The sequence below is a fragment of the Artemia sp. Qi Xiang Cuo genome, chromosome 5 (genome assembly GCF_049724085.1).
Source record: "Artemia sp. Qi Xiang Cuo chromosome 5, ASM4972408v1, whole genome shotgun sequence".
NCBI classification, from domain to species: domain Eukaryota; kingdom Metazoa; phylum Arthropoda; class Branchiopoda; order Anostraca; family Artemiidae; genus Artemia; species Artemia sp. Qi Xiang Cuo.
The window spans coordinates 29009825-29023925 of NC_142798.1; the positions used below are offsets into that span (position 1 = coordinate 29009825).

The 14101-nt window shown below is 35.2% G+C and overlaps 1 protein-coding gene across 1 annotated transcript in view; it reads left to right on the plus strand.

Moving 5' to 3' along the window:
- LOC148952008 (DNA-directed DNA/RNA polymerase mu-like) overlaps positions 1-13886 on the plus strand; it is a 74421-nt gene extending 60535 nt beyond the window's left edge. The window contains exons 7-10 of the mRNA XM_089088794.1: positions 465-625; positions 2083-2208; positions 10036-10244; positions 12875-13886. Of these exons, the coding sequence (XP_088944920.1) occupies positions 465-625; positions 2083-2208; positions 10036-10244; positions 12875-12961 (583 nt within the window). The 3' untranslated portion in view covers positions 12962-13886. The remainder of the gene's footprint in view (positions 1-464; positions 626-2082; positions 2209-10035; positions 10245-12874) is intronic.
- Positions 13887-14101: the final 215 nt, after the last annotated feature.

The window sequence follows — 14101 nt, forward strand, 5'->3', positions numbered from 1 at the left end:
TTTGAAGAATTGTATCACACGTGCTGGGAGTTTTTGTCTGCAACCAAATTTGAGTTTCAATATTCATCGTAGCCAAACAACGCAATAAAGGTTTCTAAATTTAAGCTGAATTTAGTTAAAAGATTGGAAGTACAGATTTTGTGTGATTTGCATGAGTGATTTGTATTTCAATGAGAACGAATTTTAAGAAAAGAGGAAAAAATTAAACTTTGGAATTTTCAATAGTTTTGAAAGAAGTGACGTAGCTGCTAGTTAAACTTTGTAAATTTATTATATAGGAGTTAAATTACTTTGGAGCACATGAACACTAAAGATGCTCTGAATTTCAGACTAGGATAAGATAAAATTCAAAACATTAACATTTACGCGCAAGGTAAGAACCTACAATTATGCTACTTAACATTTGGCTAGTCAACAGTTAAGGTGTGGACTAACCCTAACTTCTAACACAATATTCTTTGCAGGGGCAAATCTAGTGGTCATGATGTTGATATTCTGTTTACTCACGAAGAAGAAGGAAGAGAACAAAAATTTGGACCAGAGCTTGCCAAAGAATTGGATCGAATGAATCTTATTATGTGGTATCAGGTCACGCATTCACCCGAAATTTCTGGGAAGTTGAAAAGTTAGCTGGTTTAAAATTCTTATCATATACAAATTATTAGTCGCCAATAAGTGTTTGATAGTTAGTATTGTCGGGAATGTTTTTTTAGATATTTGATTAGAAGTAAGTCTTTTGAAAATTAATTAAAACTAACAAAGTTCTCATAATCTACACAGCTTAAATAGTTGCCATTTGAATCCACTGCAATCTGGTTCATACTTTTTTCTTAGCTCCATTATTCACTAATTCTAAAGCTGGAATCTATCAAATTTCATTTTGTATCTTATAGTAATTAAACGTAGAATATCTATACTTTCCAACAAGGCCATATCCAGGGGGAAGGGGCTACCGAGTTTGAACCCACCCGTCCCTCGAAACTTTGATGTGACTCTTAAAATGTAACAAAAATGCAGATAGACCTTATTTTCGTGCATTTTTTTTGTATCCCCTCCCCCCTGAAAAAAATAACCCTCTACCCGAATAAAATCCTGGAGACACCCTTGACTTCCAATTACATTTTGTTTTCAATTTGAATCCATTCCAGACCGGGGTATAATTGATAGTTATTACAATCAGTCATTCAAAAAGTTTCAGAAAACTAACACTTAACCATTTGGGCCGTTTTCTTAAATGATTTCTGGAAAAATGAAAATTGGAAGGTCTAGGGTGTTTGGCCTCATGCGCCCTGCCAGCTCCTCCCAGCTTTCCTATAATTTCTTGTATTTTGCACACATTTTCCACCTCTCTCTCCGAATTTTCTGTAATGTCCTTCATTTTGCTTTAATTTGTCTATTTTTAACACCTTGTTTTTTCAAAGCCCTTTCTTTGCAATTTTTGTTTGACGAGTAATCCTATTGGCAAAACGGTTTGTGCAAGACTAGTTTCAAAATTGAACAGCTTTAATTTACTTTTATATTCCCTTCCAGCAGATATGTACACGGTTATTAAGCTTGGGGAAGGGAAAAAGTTTCGATTTCGGGGGATTGAGCACAGCAAATCAGAAAAATGCGAACTATTAAACAGAAAATATAAGAAGTCAAGGAATAAGACGTGAAAACCCTGTGATTTTAGGGGGAGAGGGATATGGTCCTGACAGCCATCATGCCTACGGATCTGCCTTAAAAGCACGCAATTCTCTTTAATGGATATATTTTTTTGATCATCCAGGTAAAAGTCAAAATTCACCTAATTGCTAACTGGAACGGATAATTGATCGTTCTGATGAATTATTCATCCACTTGTTTAGCATTCCCCCTTTTTTAGTGAGGGTTTTTGCAACCAATCATTCTCTGTGATTAACCTATTCCTGTCTAGTAGACTAGAGCATTTAGTCGTAATATTTAGTGTCTAATTTAATTACTCTTTGCCTATTCTAAGAAATAGAAATTTTTTCCATGATGAATTTTTATTGAATTTTTTTTTCAGGATCTAATAAGAAATTGTTTCCCTTTTCTTATTCTTCTTCTTTTTTCTTATAGATGAAATAGTTTTGGAAAATAAAGTCTACCTAACAATGACCATGTTCAAGTATCCTCTAGATGGCGATTTCAGTCCATGGAAAAATGGAGGAGAAGGCCCAAAGGAATTCCATGCTAAGTATACTGGTATTAAATCATTTCATAGCTACTTTGAATAATCATGCATTTTCAAGTGTCAATGTGTAAAAGATAGAGATAAATTAAAAATGAAGGAAGATGCGGCACGTGCGCAGGAATAGAAATTTCACTATTTTCCATGTTTTCAGCGTTTCTCAATCTAAAAGAAAGTGCAAAGTAAAATTTCAAAATTTAATTCGAAATACGGATAGAGTTGAATCTCGGCTATACAAAACCTGCACAGAGAACAAATGCTTTAGTTGTTCCCATTCACATCGTGATGTTGCTAATAATGTTCAATGGTTTTGTTGTTCTTTTTATTAAATGAATTAAAAAAAACTTGCCGAAAAATAAGTTTTTCAAAGAAAAGTAAAGACCATTTTAAACTTAAGCTCAGGAGATACAAATACCTGTTAAAATTCAAACTCAAAACGACCAGAAATTACTATTAAAGAATAAATGAAAGCCAAAACGAACAGAAATTAAATTAACAATCATAGTAAAAAACATACAACAAGTAATAATACAAATGATTAATTAGATCTTAAAGCGAGTAATGCTTAGATTGAATATGAAAATCAAGCTTAAAACGTAAAAAAATAGTTTGCTATTAAAGTATAAATGAAAATTAAAACGAACAGAAATTAAATAAACAATCAATGTGAACAAACATACAATATATATTAATGTAAATGAATAAATAAATCTTAAAACGAGTGAAACTTAAATTGAATATGCAAATCAAGTTTGAATCGAATAAAAATAACTACAAACAAGAGTTTGGGTATCGCAACTTAAGTTTGGGTAACTTACTGAAAACTATATGAGTCTTGAACAGTCTTGGAAAGTATAAACAAAATCAAATTGAATATTAGACATATAATGATATTAACTGTTGAAAGATTCATCAGTTCAAGATTTTTTTTCACTGTAATTTTTATTTTCATTTTCAATGCTGTAAGAACTGGAAAATAATAAATTTGTAATATACGAGTAATTCGTTTTCAGTGAAGCGCCAATGACGCAGAAGGCTTTAGGTTTCTACAGTTAAAGAAGGGGGCAGTATACAAATTTCGTTTGTAGTAAAACTATATTTGTCTTGACCAACCTTGGAAAGAACTAATAAATTAAACTGAATATTTGATGTATAATGATATTAATTGCTGAAAACTCATCAGTTCAAAATTTTACTGTAATTTAAACGCTTATATTCAATGTTAACTACAAAAGAAAACAATTGTAAAATGATTCGTTTTTAGTAAAGTGCAAATGATGCAGTCGATTTTAGGCTTCTTCAATAAGGTGATACCCAGAATATTTTTTGTAGTTATTTTTATTCGATTCAAACTTGATTTGCATATTCAATTTAAGTTTCACTCGTTTTAAGATTTATTTATTCATTTACATTAATATATATTGTATGTTTGTTCGCATTGACTGTTTACTTAATTTCTGTTCGTTTTAAGTTTGCTTTATACTGAAATAGCAAAATGTTTTTTTTTTCGTTTTAAGCTTGATTTTCATATTCAATCTAAGCATTACTCGCTTTAAGATCTATTTATTCATTTATATTATAATTTGTCGTATGTTTTGTTGCTATGATTGTTTATTTAATTTCTGTTCTTTTGGGTTTCATTTATTCTTTAATAGTAATTTCTGGTCGTGCTGAGTTTGAATTTTAAAAGTTATTTTAACTACAGAGCTTAATTTTAAAATTGACTTTAATTTTCTTTTAAAAAATTATTTTTCTGAAAGTTTTTTTCTAATTATTTTTTTTCGTTTTTGATTCCAAAAATTTTCAAGTTTTTATGGCATGGGGGGGGGTGCTTACTGTCCGATTATTCTTGACTTTAAAAATCGGATCTAGAATTTTCAATTTAAATCGAATGAGGCTTTTTTCAAAGTCTATACGATTACCTCTTTGATAAAAACCTTATATATGAACAATAGACAGCTTGCATAACTTGTAGACAGCGACAACAATTAATGGATTGAAAAAATAGTTCCAATAAGGGGGTTTAGACCATTTCACTTGCTGACACGAAGGGATCACGGCTGTTTGGAATTGACCTTAACAGGATTTTGTGTGCCAAAACAATTTTGCATCTATAACGGAGTATGTATTTTAACCTTATAATTGAATAATTATAGTATATTTAGTATTTGTATTTCCCACACAAAAACTTACCTTATTAAAGTCTTTGGGGTGGGGGCGGCGTACTTGGCATAAAGAAGAAAACTTTAACGTAGACAGTAGAAGAGGGGGAGGGTGAGGTTGGAGACTCATCCAATACGGGGCGAAACTTCACTTATCTCCTCCGTTCCCGATTTAGGAGATTAGACAGACTCATTGGGCTGTAGAATATTGGCCGTTTGCGTTGTGGAAGACGTTAAAATACTCAATAATAATTTATGTATTCAGTTATTGCAGGATTGATTTCATTGATTGTGGATTGGTGAGCCCCCTGGCCCATAAGTTGGGTGACCCTCAACTCATACTGTTCAATTTAGATTAATTTTTCCGTGGTATGTGCATATTTATTCTATATATGTAATATTGAGTTATACTTTTATTGCATTGGGTTCATTTTTAAGCCTTGAGATAAAAACTAAAACCTTAGCGTAGACAGTGGTGGGGGGGAAGTCTCCTCCCTCACATGCATAATTGAGCAGCCACAGAGAACGTAGTACAAATGAAAATAATCTGTCTTTTGAAAATGTCTTTTTTCAAAAGACACGAACAAAATCGTCTAAAGGAACCTGAAGTGCTATCTCTGACATTTCCATTGATTCTTTATTCCCGTTACTTTCAGATGTAAAATTTAGAATATTATCGGGTGGATTTAGTCGTCCACTCCCTGAATAATTCACACTTGGAAAATCCACCCCTGGGAAATTCCTCCCCCCTCAATGAATATTTTCTTTTCCTGCTGATAGTTCCTCCGCTTTAAATTCCCCCCAGCAGAAATTTTTTTATTAATTTACATTAATATCAGCACTAAATTTATTTATTAAGTTACATTAATATCTATTGTATGTTTGTTTGCATTGATTGTTTGTTTAATGATTGTTTGATTGTTTATATACCCCCAGGGCATAACTTACAACGCCTACCCCCGGGCCCTGGTGGGCTGTGTTGGCACCGGAGTTTTTTGTTATCAGAACTTTGAACTATTTTGAAAAAATGTCTATCTCAAAATGTTTCTCTGATGCATTTAGGACGTGGAGTAGGGGGGGGGGCTAGTTGCCCTCCAATCTCTTTTGACTCTTAAAAAGTGAACAAGAGCTTTCAATTCCAATCAAATGAGCCCTCTCTAAAGTTTATACGAGCATTCCTTCCATAAGAAATAGTGGGAAGGATTCGGAGAATCCTTAAATTACAACCCTTGCCTTGCCCTGAGGGCTGTGGGGGAGTTGTCATCCTCTAAGACCTAATTTCCAGAACTTAAACTACGTTTAATAAAATGGCTGTCTCAAAATTTTGATTGGATGTGTTTGGGGAAAAGGTGGCGTGAATGGGGGGTTAGTTGCCCTCAAATCACTTTCGACTATTAAAAAGGGTACTAGCCCTTTGAATTTCCAATCGAATGACCCTTTTTTGAAGTTTTTACGACACCGCCTTCTATAAAAACCTTATATGCCCCCAGGGTATAACTTAAAACCCTTGCCTTGAGGGTTGTGGAGGAGTGTCCTCTTCAAAGATATATTTTTTATCTGTAAATCAACTACGCTGAACAAAATGGCTATATCAAAATTTTGATTGGATGTGTTTGGGGGAATGATGGGCGTGGGAGAGGCTAGTTGCCTTCCAATCACTTTCGACTATTAAAAAGGGCACTAGCCCTTTGAATTTCCAATCGAATGAGCCTTTTTTGAAGTTTATACGACAACGCCTTCTATGAAAACCTTATATGCCCCCAGGGCATAACTTAAAACCCTTGCCCTTGGGGCTGTGGGGGATTGTCGTCCTAAAAAAAATATTTTCAATCTGGAAATCAACTACGCTGATCAAAATGGCTATCTCAAAAGTTTGCCTGGATGTGTTTGGGGGAATGATGGGCGTGGGGGGGGGCTAGTTGCCCTCCAATCACTTTCGACTATTAAAAAGGGCACTACCCCTTGGAATTTCAAAAGGAATAAGCCTTTTTTGAAGTTTCTACGACAACGCCTTCTATAAAAACTTAATATGGCCCCAGGGCATAACTTAAAACCCTTGCCCTGAGGGTTGTGGGGAAGTGTCCTCCTCTAAAACATATTTTCTATCTGGAAATCAACTACGCTGTGAAAAATGGTTATCTCACAATTTTGATTGGTTGTGTTTGGGGGAAGGATGGGCGTGGGGGGGCTAGTTGCACTCCAATCACTTTCGACTATTAAAAAGGGCACTACCCCTTTGATTTTCCAATCGAATGAGCGTGTTTTGAACCTTCTACGACAACGCCTTCTATAAAAACCACATATGCCCCCAGGGCAAAACTTAAAACCCTTGCCCTGAGGGTTGTGGGGGAGTGTCTTCCTCAAAATATATTTTCTCTTTGGAAATCAATTACGCTGAACAAAATGGCTATCTCAAAATTTTGATTGGATGTGCTTGTGGAAATGATAGGGGGGGGGGGGCTAGTTGCTCTCCAATCATTTTTGACTATTAAAAAGGGCACTAGAAGTATCAATTTCCAATCGAATGAGCCCCCTTTGAAGTTTATACGCCGACCCGTTCCATATGAAGTGCCTCTGGGAACATAAGAATAATAATAATAAATTAATAAATAATAAAACATTGGAGCCGTATGGCCTTTACAACGCAACAGGCAACGCTACAGCTTCGCCTCTTATAGACAAGCCTTTACTCAAAAACCACTCTACAACTTGGGGGATTTTCAGCTACAACATAAGTTATAAAAGGTACAGAGTATGCAAATGGAAAATAACTGTTAAATTGAACCTCTTGCTGCAACTTATTGGCTGCTTTTAATTTAGAATGTGTTCTGATACAAGGCCTAAATTTACAGGAGTGCGAAAATAGAAAATAATTTTGGACTTTTCGACTGATTTTGACAAGCAATTTTTGGTACAAAGAAGGTCTTTTTATGCATCAAAAATACGGCAAAACTAAGCACCATGCCATAATATCCAATTTCTAACTATTTCAACCAGTGAAAAAAAGGTTTGTAACACATTTTGTGAAGAAACTGAATCTTCTAAACATTTTGAGAATGAAATAAGACACGACGAAACGGACTGAATCAATTGATAGAGTGGATGGAGCTTACTAATGTAGGTCACGAATCTCTGTTTGACAAAAATTTTGGTAAAAATATGGCCGGCATTGCCACACCCAACCTGCATGGCTACTGAATAGGAAATCTCTGACGCAAAGATTCTTGACAATTAGGAAAATTTAACTTAGTCTCTCATTAAAGAAATAATTGTGGCTGTGTTAGATGACTAATAGGAAAAATTTGTGTCACTTTTAATGCTGTTGGGATTACAAAATACTACTACTAAATACTCACTATAGCAGGACCAAGCTGCCCGAGTCCAGCACAGCTGCGCACACACATCTTCCACTCAAGTCTATTTAAGACTTCACTCTTTACTCCCTTCCATGAAGTTCCAGCTTCCTTCAAATCTTTTTTTATGATCTCTTCCCACCCCTTTCTGGGACGACCTGCTTTTCGTTTGGACTCACATGGATGGCTAAAAACATATTCTGTGGCAATCTGTCATCCGTATAACCTAGCCTAGCGGCTTTAACGTTTCTTTCGTTAGGCCCTTGGAAAGTGGAATCGAACCGCATTTTCGAATAGCTTAATTTAGTATGCGGTCAGTGAAAGGAGTACCTATTAACTATCTTTAGCTATATATATATATATATATATATATATATATATATATATATATATATATATATATATATATATATATATATATATATATATATATATATATATATATATATTTAGTATGCGGTCAGTGAAAGGAATACCTATTAACTATCTTTAGCTATATATATATATATATATATATATATATATATATATATATATATATATATATATAGTACCAGGATCCCCGCGGGTTCACCGCCGGGCCCCGGCACTCTGCACGCGGCAGGCTTCTATATATAGATTCCCATCGTCACTTGTCTTCTAAACGCAGACAATTTGAGCCTTTGAGACCTTTAACTTTTGCCTCGCCTTGTCTTTTGTCATTTATGAAAGAATTATCGCCAAACATTTGTTTCTTTTAATTATTCAGGTGGTGGGACAAAAGCTTCTTTTTCTTCCTACGATTTATCTTGGCCAGGTTTTTGATTTTAAAAGGTATAGAAGGCATTGACGACCACCTTTGTGTCTTTTTATTGTTCAGGTGGTGGGACGAAAGCTTCTCCTTGTGTCTTGGCTTGTTCTTTGTCATTATAAAAGACATATCGCCGAACCTTTTGTTTCTTTTAATTGTTCAGGTGGTGGGACAAACTCTTCTTTTTCTTTCAACGATTGATCTAGTCCAGGTTTTTATTTTACAAGGTATGAAAGGCATTGACGACCATCTTTGTTTCTTTTAATTGTTCCGATGGTGGGACAAAAACTTCTTCTTTTGCCTTGGCTTGTCTTTTGTCATTATGAAAGAAACATCGCCAAACCTTTGTTTCTTTTAATTGTTGAGGTGATGGGACAAAAATTCTATTTCATCCAACGATTTATCCAGTTCACATTTTTAAATTTCAAAGGTATGGCAAGTATTGATGACCTTATCCATGTCAGAATCCAAAACCCAATCATCATCGCTATTAATTTTTTGAATCCCCCACTTGTTGGGTGGCGTATGTCTTATAACCGCGTGTTTCTTGCCCTTCATTTTCATTTTTAACACGCTCTAATTGTCGTTTTCGCATATCTTCCAACCGCCCGTGCTTTTGCTCTTCATTTTCATTTTTTATACGTTTTTTGATTTTGATTACTTCAGACAATTTAGCAATGGCCTTTGCTATAAGTGTCTGTATTCGTGTTGTCGCAATTGATGTTCCAGGTTGTCGAATTTCACATCTTATCACAGGTTTTGGTTTTGGTTCCAAAGAATCATCATTTATAGTAACTGCAAGTACGAATTTTCGTTTTTTGGGCCTTTCAACAGACATTATATTATATAAATAACTGTTACGTTGGAAACTCAACAATCTTATTTATGCTATGGCTGACATCATATAAGAAAATACTTATATGATGTCATAAGAAATGTTTATATGATGTAATAACATAGTACATGACGTCATTTGCAAAAACCAAAATTAAGGCTCTTAACGATTTTTGTGAAACCTCTGACCTATTTAGATCGGTTTTTTATGCGAGAATATCCTAAGATCCGAATTTTCCCGAAAAAATATGGAGCTGTTTTCGAGAAACAGAATAAATACATACATAAATACCTACACAATTGTTACTCACATATAAAGATAGTAACACGACAAAAGTAAAGGATAGCAAGTTTGCGATCTATATATAAAAAACATGATGGATGCTATTTTTACTAATTTTTTATGAAATATTCAAATAACTAAAGTAAGTAAAAATTTGTATTATTATGTTGAAAATTCTTTCTTCGTGTTATTCTGGACAAAGATTCATTTTAAGATATTTGTTCTGGTTGAAAAAACTATTCAGTCTAATTTAGATAAGGAAAAAAGATTGGTTAAGAAAAAAAAACGATAAATTTCAATTTGGTAATCAGCTTTTTGTGTGGCGTTGATGAATTTGTTTGACCCGACTCGAGTAGTAGATGTACATGTATATTGTATCGTAACTTCGTCTATTCTTTTTAATAAATATCCTATTGAAGGTGACTCAGCGGCGTTGTTTGACTTGGCTGATTCAAATCGCTCTTGGAAAGCTGTGCGTGTTGACTTTGTCACTGCTCCTAAATCCCAGTGGGCTACTGCTTTAATGGGATGGACAGGAAACAAGAATTACAACAGGATTTTCCGACAGTATGCATCAGCTGAGAAAGGACTCGCTATCAATAATTCCTGTGTTTTTAATAAGAAAACGGTAATTTTTTTTTCTCTTTCTCTCTCTTTCTCCCTGTTTCCCTCCCTCGCGCTTTCTTTCTCTTACGCTGGCTCACCCCCCCTCCATATCTCTTTTTTTCTCTATGTACTTTCTTAAAATAGTGGGCCTAGACAACCGTAATTGGCAAGATAAAAAGTTACAAGTTAAAATCTTGGGTTATAATCTTGACCTGACCCTATCAATTGCCAATTACCAAAAGGAAGCATGTCCAGAAATTTATATTGATGAGGTGGCACAAAGCAAACGTAACATTAGATTTAGGAATAAAGTATACCGTAATTAGACTTGGAAACTTGACAATCAATGTATAGTTGGTTTGTTTTCGACTTAAATTTGAAAGGAAAAGACAATGATAAGGCGGCCGTATCCAGAATTTTTGTGCAGAGGAGGGGGTTAATTTTCCTGGGGGGGGGGGGGAGGGGGGTACAAAACCTGTTAAAAGTGCATCAAAATTTATTTGTATGCATTTTTGTTACGATTTTGCAAGTTGGGTATTAACTACGGAGGGGGTTTCAAACCCGTATACGACCTCTCATGGTTACGGCCTTGGGTGCCATTCAGCTAAACGCTGTTTTAAATCCTCTGGACCTTTGAATGTAGAAAAGCCGACAGGATCTCTTCTTGCAGGGGTCCGCCCAGCTATTTTATGGCACCTTTTTCTTAGTAATTAGTCAGTGCACTAGCAATCTACATTGATTATAAAACTTGTAAAATATACCTGCCTTTTTTCCTCCCTCCTTTAGCTTGGGCCTTTCATAACGGGCTTGGGCCGCTACTCCTTGCAAATATGCGTCAACTCGCTTCACCGGCTTTACTCGCTACGGTCGGAATCACCGGCCTTCGACTCTTGCCAGTGAAGGCTTTGATAATATATAATTATTTTGATGAATTTGGTCGTTTTCTGAAATGGTACTGCTCCTAGAGAAAAAGATTTTGCCCGAAACCTCAATAACTTGGTTTAATTTTGATTTTCCAACAGTTTAAGAGATAAATGTGGCATCAAATAACATCTTACTATGAAAATACTCAAAATACCCCCAGTGATTTTTAAAACTAAATAAGATCTACAAGATTTAGGTAGCGTGCGCTTGCGGTTGCATCTCCTTTCTGTATTACCATAATTAAAAGCCACTCAGCTGTGACACTTTGTAGTACCTCTCGAGTTTCTAGATGGCGCTAACACACGTTTTTTTGGCCGAAAAAGAGACAATCTCGGCCAAAAATATGTGGCAATCCTGACCAGTGTAGTTTCTGCTTCCGATCAATGCAAATCCACCCCTTCTTAGCTTAGGTTAATAATTATGAAGTGCCTGAATTATAAAACACCTTTGGTCCTCATTTTTATAGATTATGAGCAAGCGTTCGATTCTGCTGATAGAAGAGCTTTAGTGAAGGTCTTATCCTTATGTGGTATACCAGACAAATATATTAAAGTGATTAGTGCTATGTACGAGAGTAAAACTGCTGTGGTTAAGGTAGGAAGTGAGGCTAGCAGCTGGTTTTGTATTAAATCTGGAGTTAAGCAGGGTTGTGTTCTATCCCCCTTTATATGGATCATTTGGATCGATTTCATTTTCAGGACCACAGGAAAGGAAATGGGAGACCATGGAATCAAAGGGGGGGGGAACTTTCCTGGAGTTAGATTATGCTGGTGATTTAAGCATCCTAGATGAAAATGTGAGCAAAATGAATGAAATTTTAGAGGTTTTGCGAGTTCAGGGTGCTAGAATAGGTTTACAAATTGATGTTAAGAAGACTAAGTCACTAAGGCTAGGAATAAGTGAAGACGAAAAGGTGACGTTGGATAACGAAAAGATTGATCAGATGGGCAGCTTCACTTACCTTGGTAGTATTATTAGTAAAGACGGTGGGAGCACTGAAGATTTTAAAAATAGAATAGCTAAGGCTCAGAGTGTTTTCTCACAGTTAAAAAAAAGTTTGAAAGAATAGGAAGATAAGTCTGCAAACCAAGATTAGAATATTGGAAGGTACAGTGATGACAGTTGTTAAGTATGGCTCTGAAGCATAGGTGCTCCAAAAAGCGGATGAAGATTTGCTAGCCAGAGAAATTGCCTACGGATTGTTCTGGGTACCCGGTTGACTGACCGCATTTCAGACAGTAGGCTCTACGAAAAGTTTGGTTCAATCCCACTTTCTAGGGCTATAATGAGAGAAAGGCTGACATGGCTAGGGCTCGTTCTGCGGATGAAGGATTACAGACTGCTAAAGATTGCCATTGTCGATAAAGCGTCTAGGGCCAATCGAAAAGCAGGAGGTCCGCAGCTTGGGTGAAAAAGTATTAAAAAGAAGTATATAAGGAAGATGGAAACTTCCTGGGAGGGTTCGAAGAGGGAGGCTTTGAATAGATTGGGATGGAGAAGGAGCGGTTTGGTGCTGCGTTGAGTTGCTACTACTAGTAGTAGTAGTAATTCAAATAATATTTTGTGTCAAATATTTGCTTAGGTTTGTCTAAGAGGGTGGGATGGAACTAACATTGCCACCGGACACTGAAAAACCTATCTATGCCGCGGATTCTATGACTTACTAGACATACCTCCTTTTATTTTATTTGTCAACGAGTTTTGTTTAGTTCTTATTTTTCTTTCTAGAAAGAAGTATATCCTGTAGTCAGTGAAGAAGACATTTTTAAATATGCTGGAATTTCCTACCATGATCCAACAGAAAGAAATTTTTGATTTTTGTTATTCCTTCATGTTTTGTACCCTAGTATTATCCTAAATATTTAATTAGCAAAATTTTCTTCGTTGCCTAATTAATTAGCGAAAATCAACATTGTGCTATTGTTCTTCTTTGTATGCTTGCTTTTTCATAAATACAGCAATGGTTGCCTCAGCTTAAATGTCATAAATTTTAAAAGAAACGGAATGTCCTTATAAAAGAAATTTAAGTTTAATTTGGCTACAAGAAATTGAAGTTAAGTTGGCGAAGCAAAAAACAGGCTTGATACCACTAATACAGATACGAGCTATGTTCTAATAACTGGTAAAGTGTTCAAAAGCAAATAAAAACATACTTTACGAAAATAGATTCAGTTTTGAATAACAAAAAATTGATAAGACTATTTATTTCAGTTCCGGGACTATTTTTGTATATTTCTCAGTAAAGCCGTTTTAATTCGTGAGATATTTTTATTTTACAACATTGGAAAATGTTGTAATGGCTAGTTGGTTAGTCACCTAGATGGCTAGTTGCTATTTTTAATCGATGTCTTGGGCCAGTTCTCCAAAGTTCGGTAAGTTCGCCATCATAATAAAAATAAAAAGATGCTAATAACAGCACTAAAAAATACTAGAAGTTCACAATGGGGCAGTACAGTGCCTTTACATTACATGGGTTAAAATAAATAAGAAATGGCATTTATTGTCAAAAAGTGAAAATGGTTACACAAAAAAAACATGGAAAACAAGTATAATAAGATTATTAAAATGATAAATTCCAGTTGTAAAAAGTAGATATATAAATTTAACTTGTACGTAAATTAAAACGCAATATCACATCCAGTTTTGATGTTACTTGAAAGCAGTTTAAATTCTATGCAAAACAAAAATCCGAATTAACAAATCTCTCTTGATTCCTTGGGAAAGAGCAACAATTCTTGAACCTATTTAAATCTCTTAGTAATTTTTTCTTGAACCATAAGAGCCGCACTTTCAGGCTCAGTGGGTTCGAACACGGGTTATTCTCGTCTAGTTTCTAGTTTTTCGTCTAGTTTCAGCGGGTTCGAAGTTTCAACCCCGTGTTTTCCTCGAGAACCCACTTTGCGAAAACGGTTGATGCACTAGACGAGAACAACCCGTGTTCGAAGACGGGTTCGA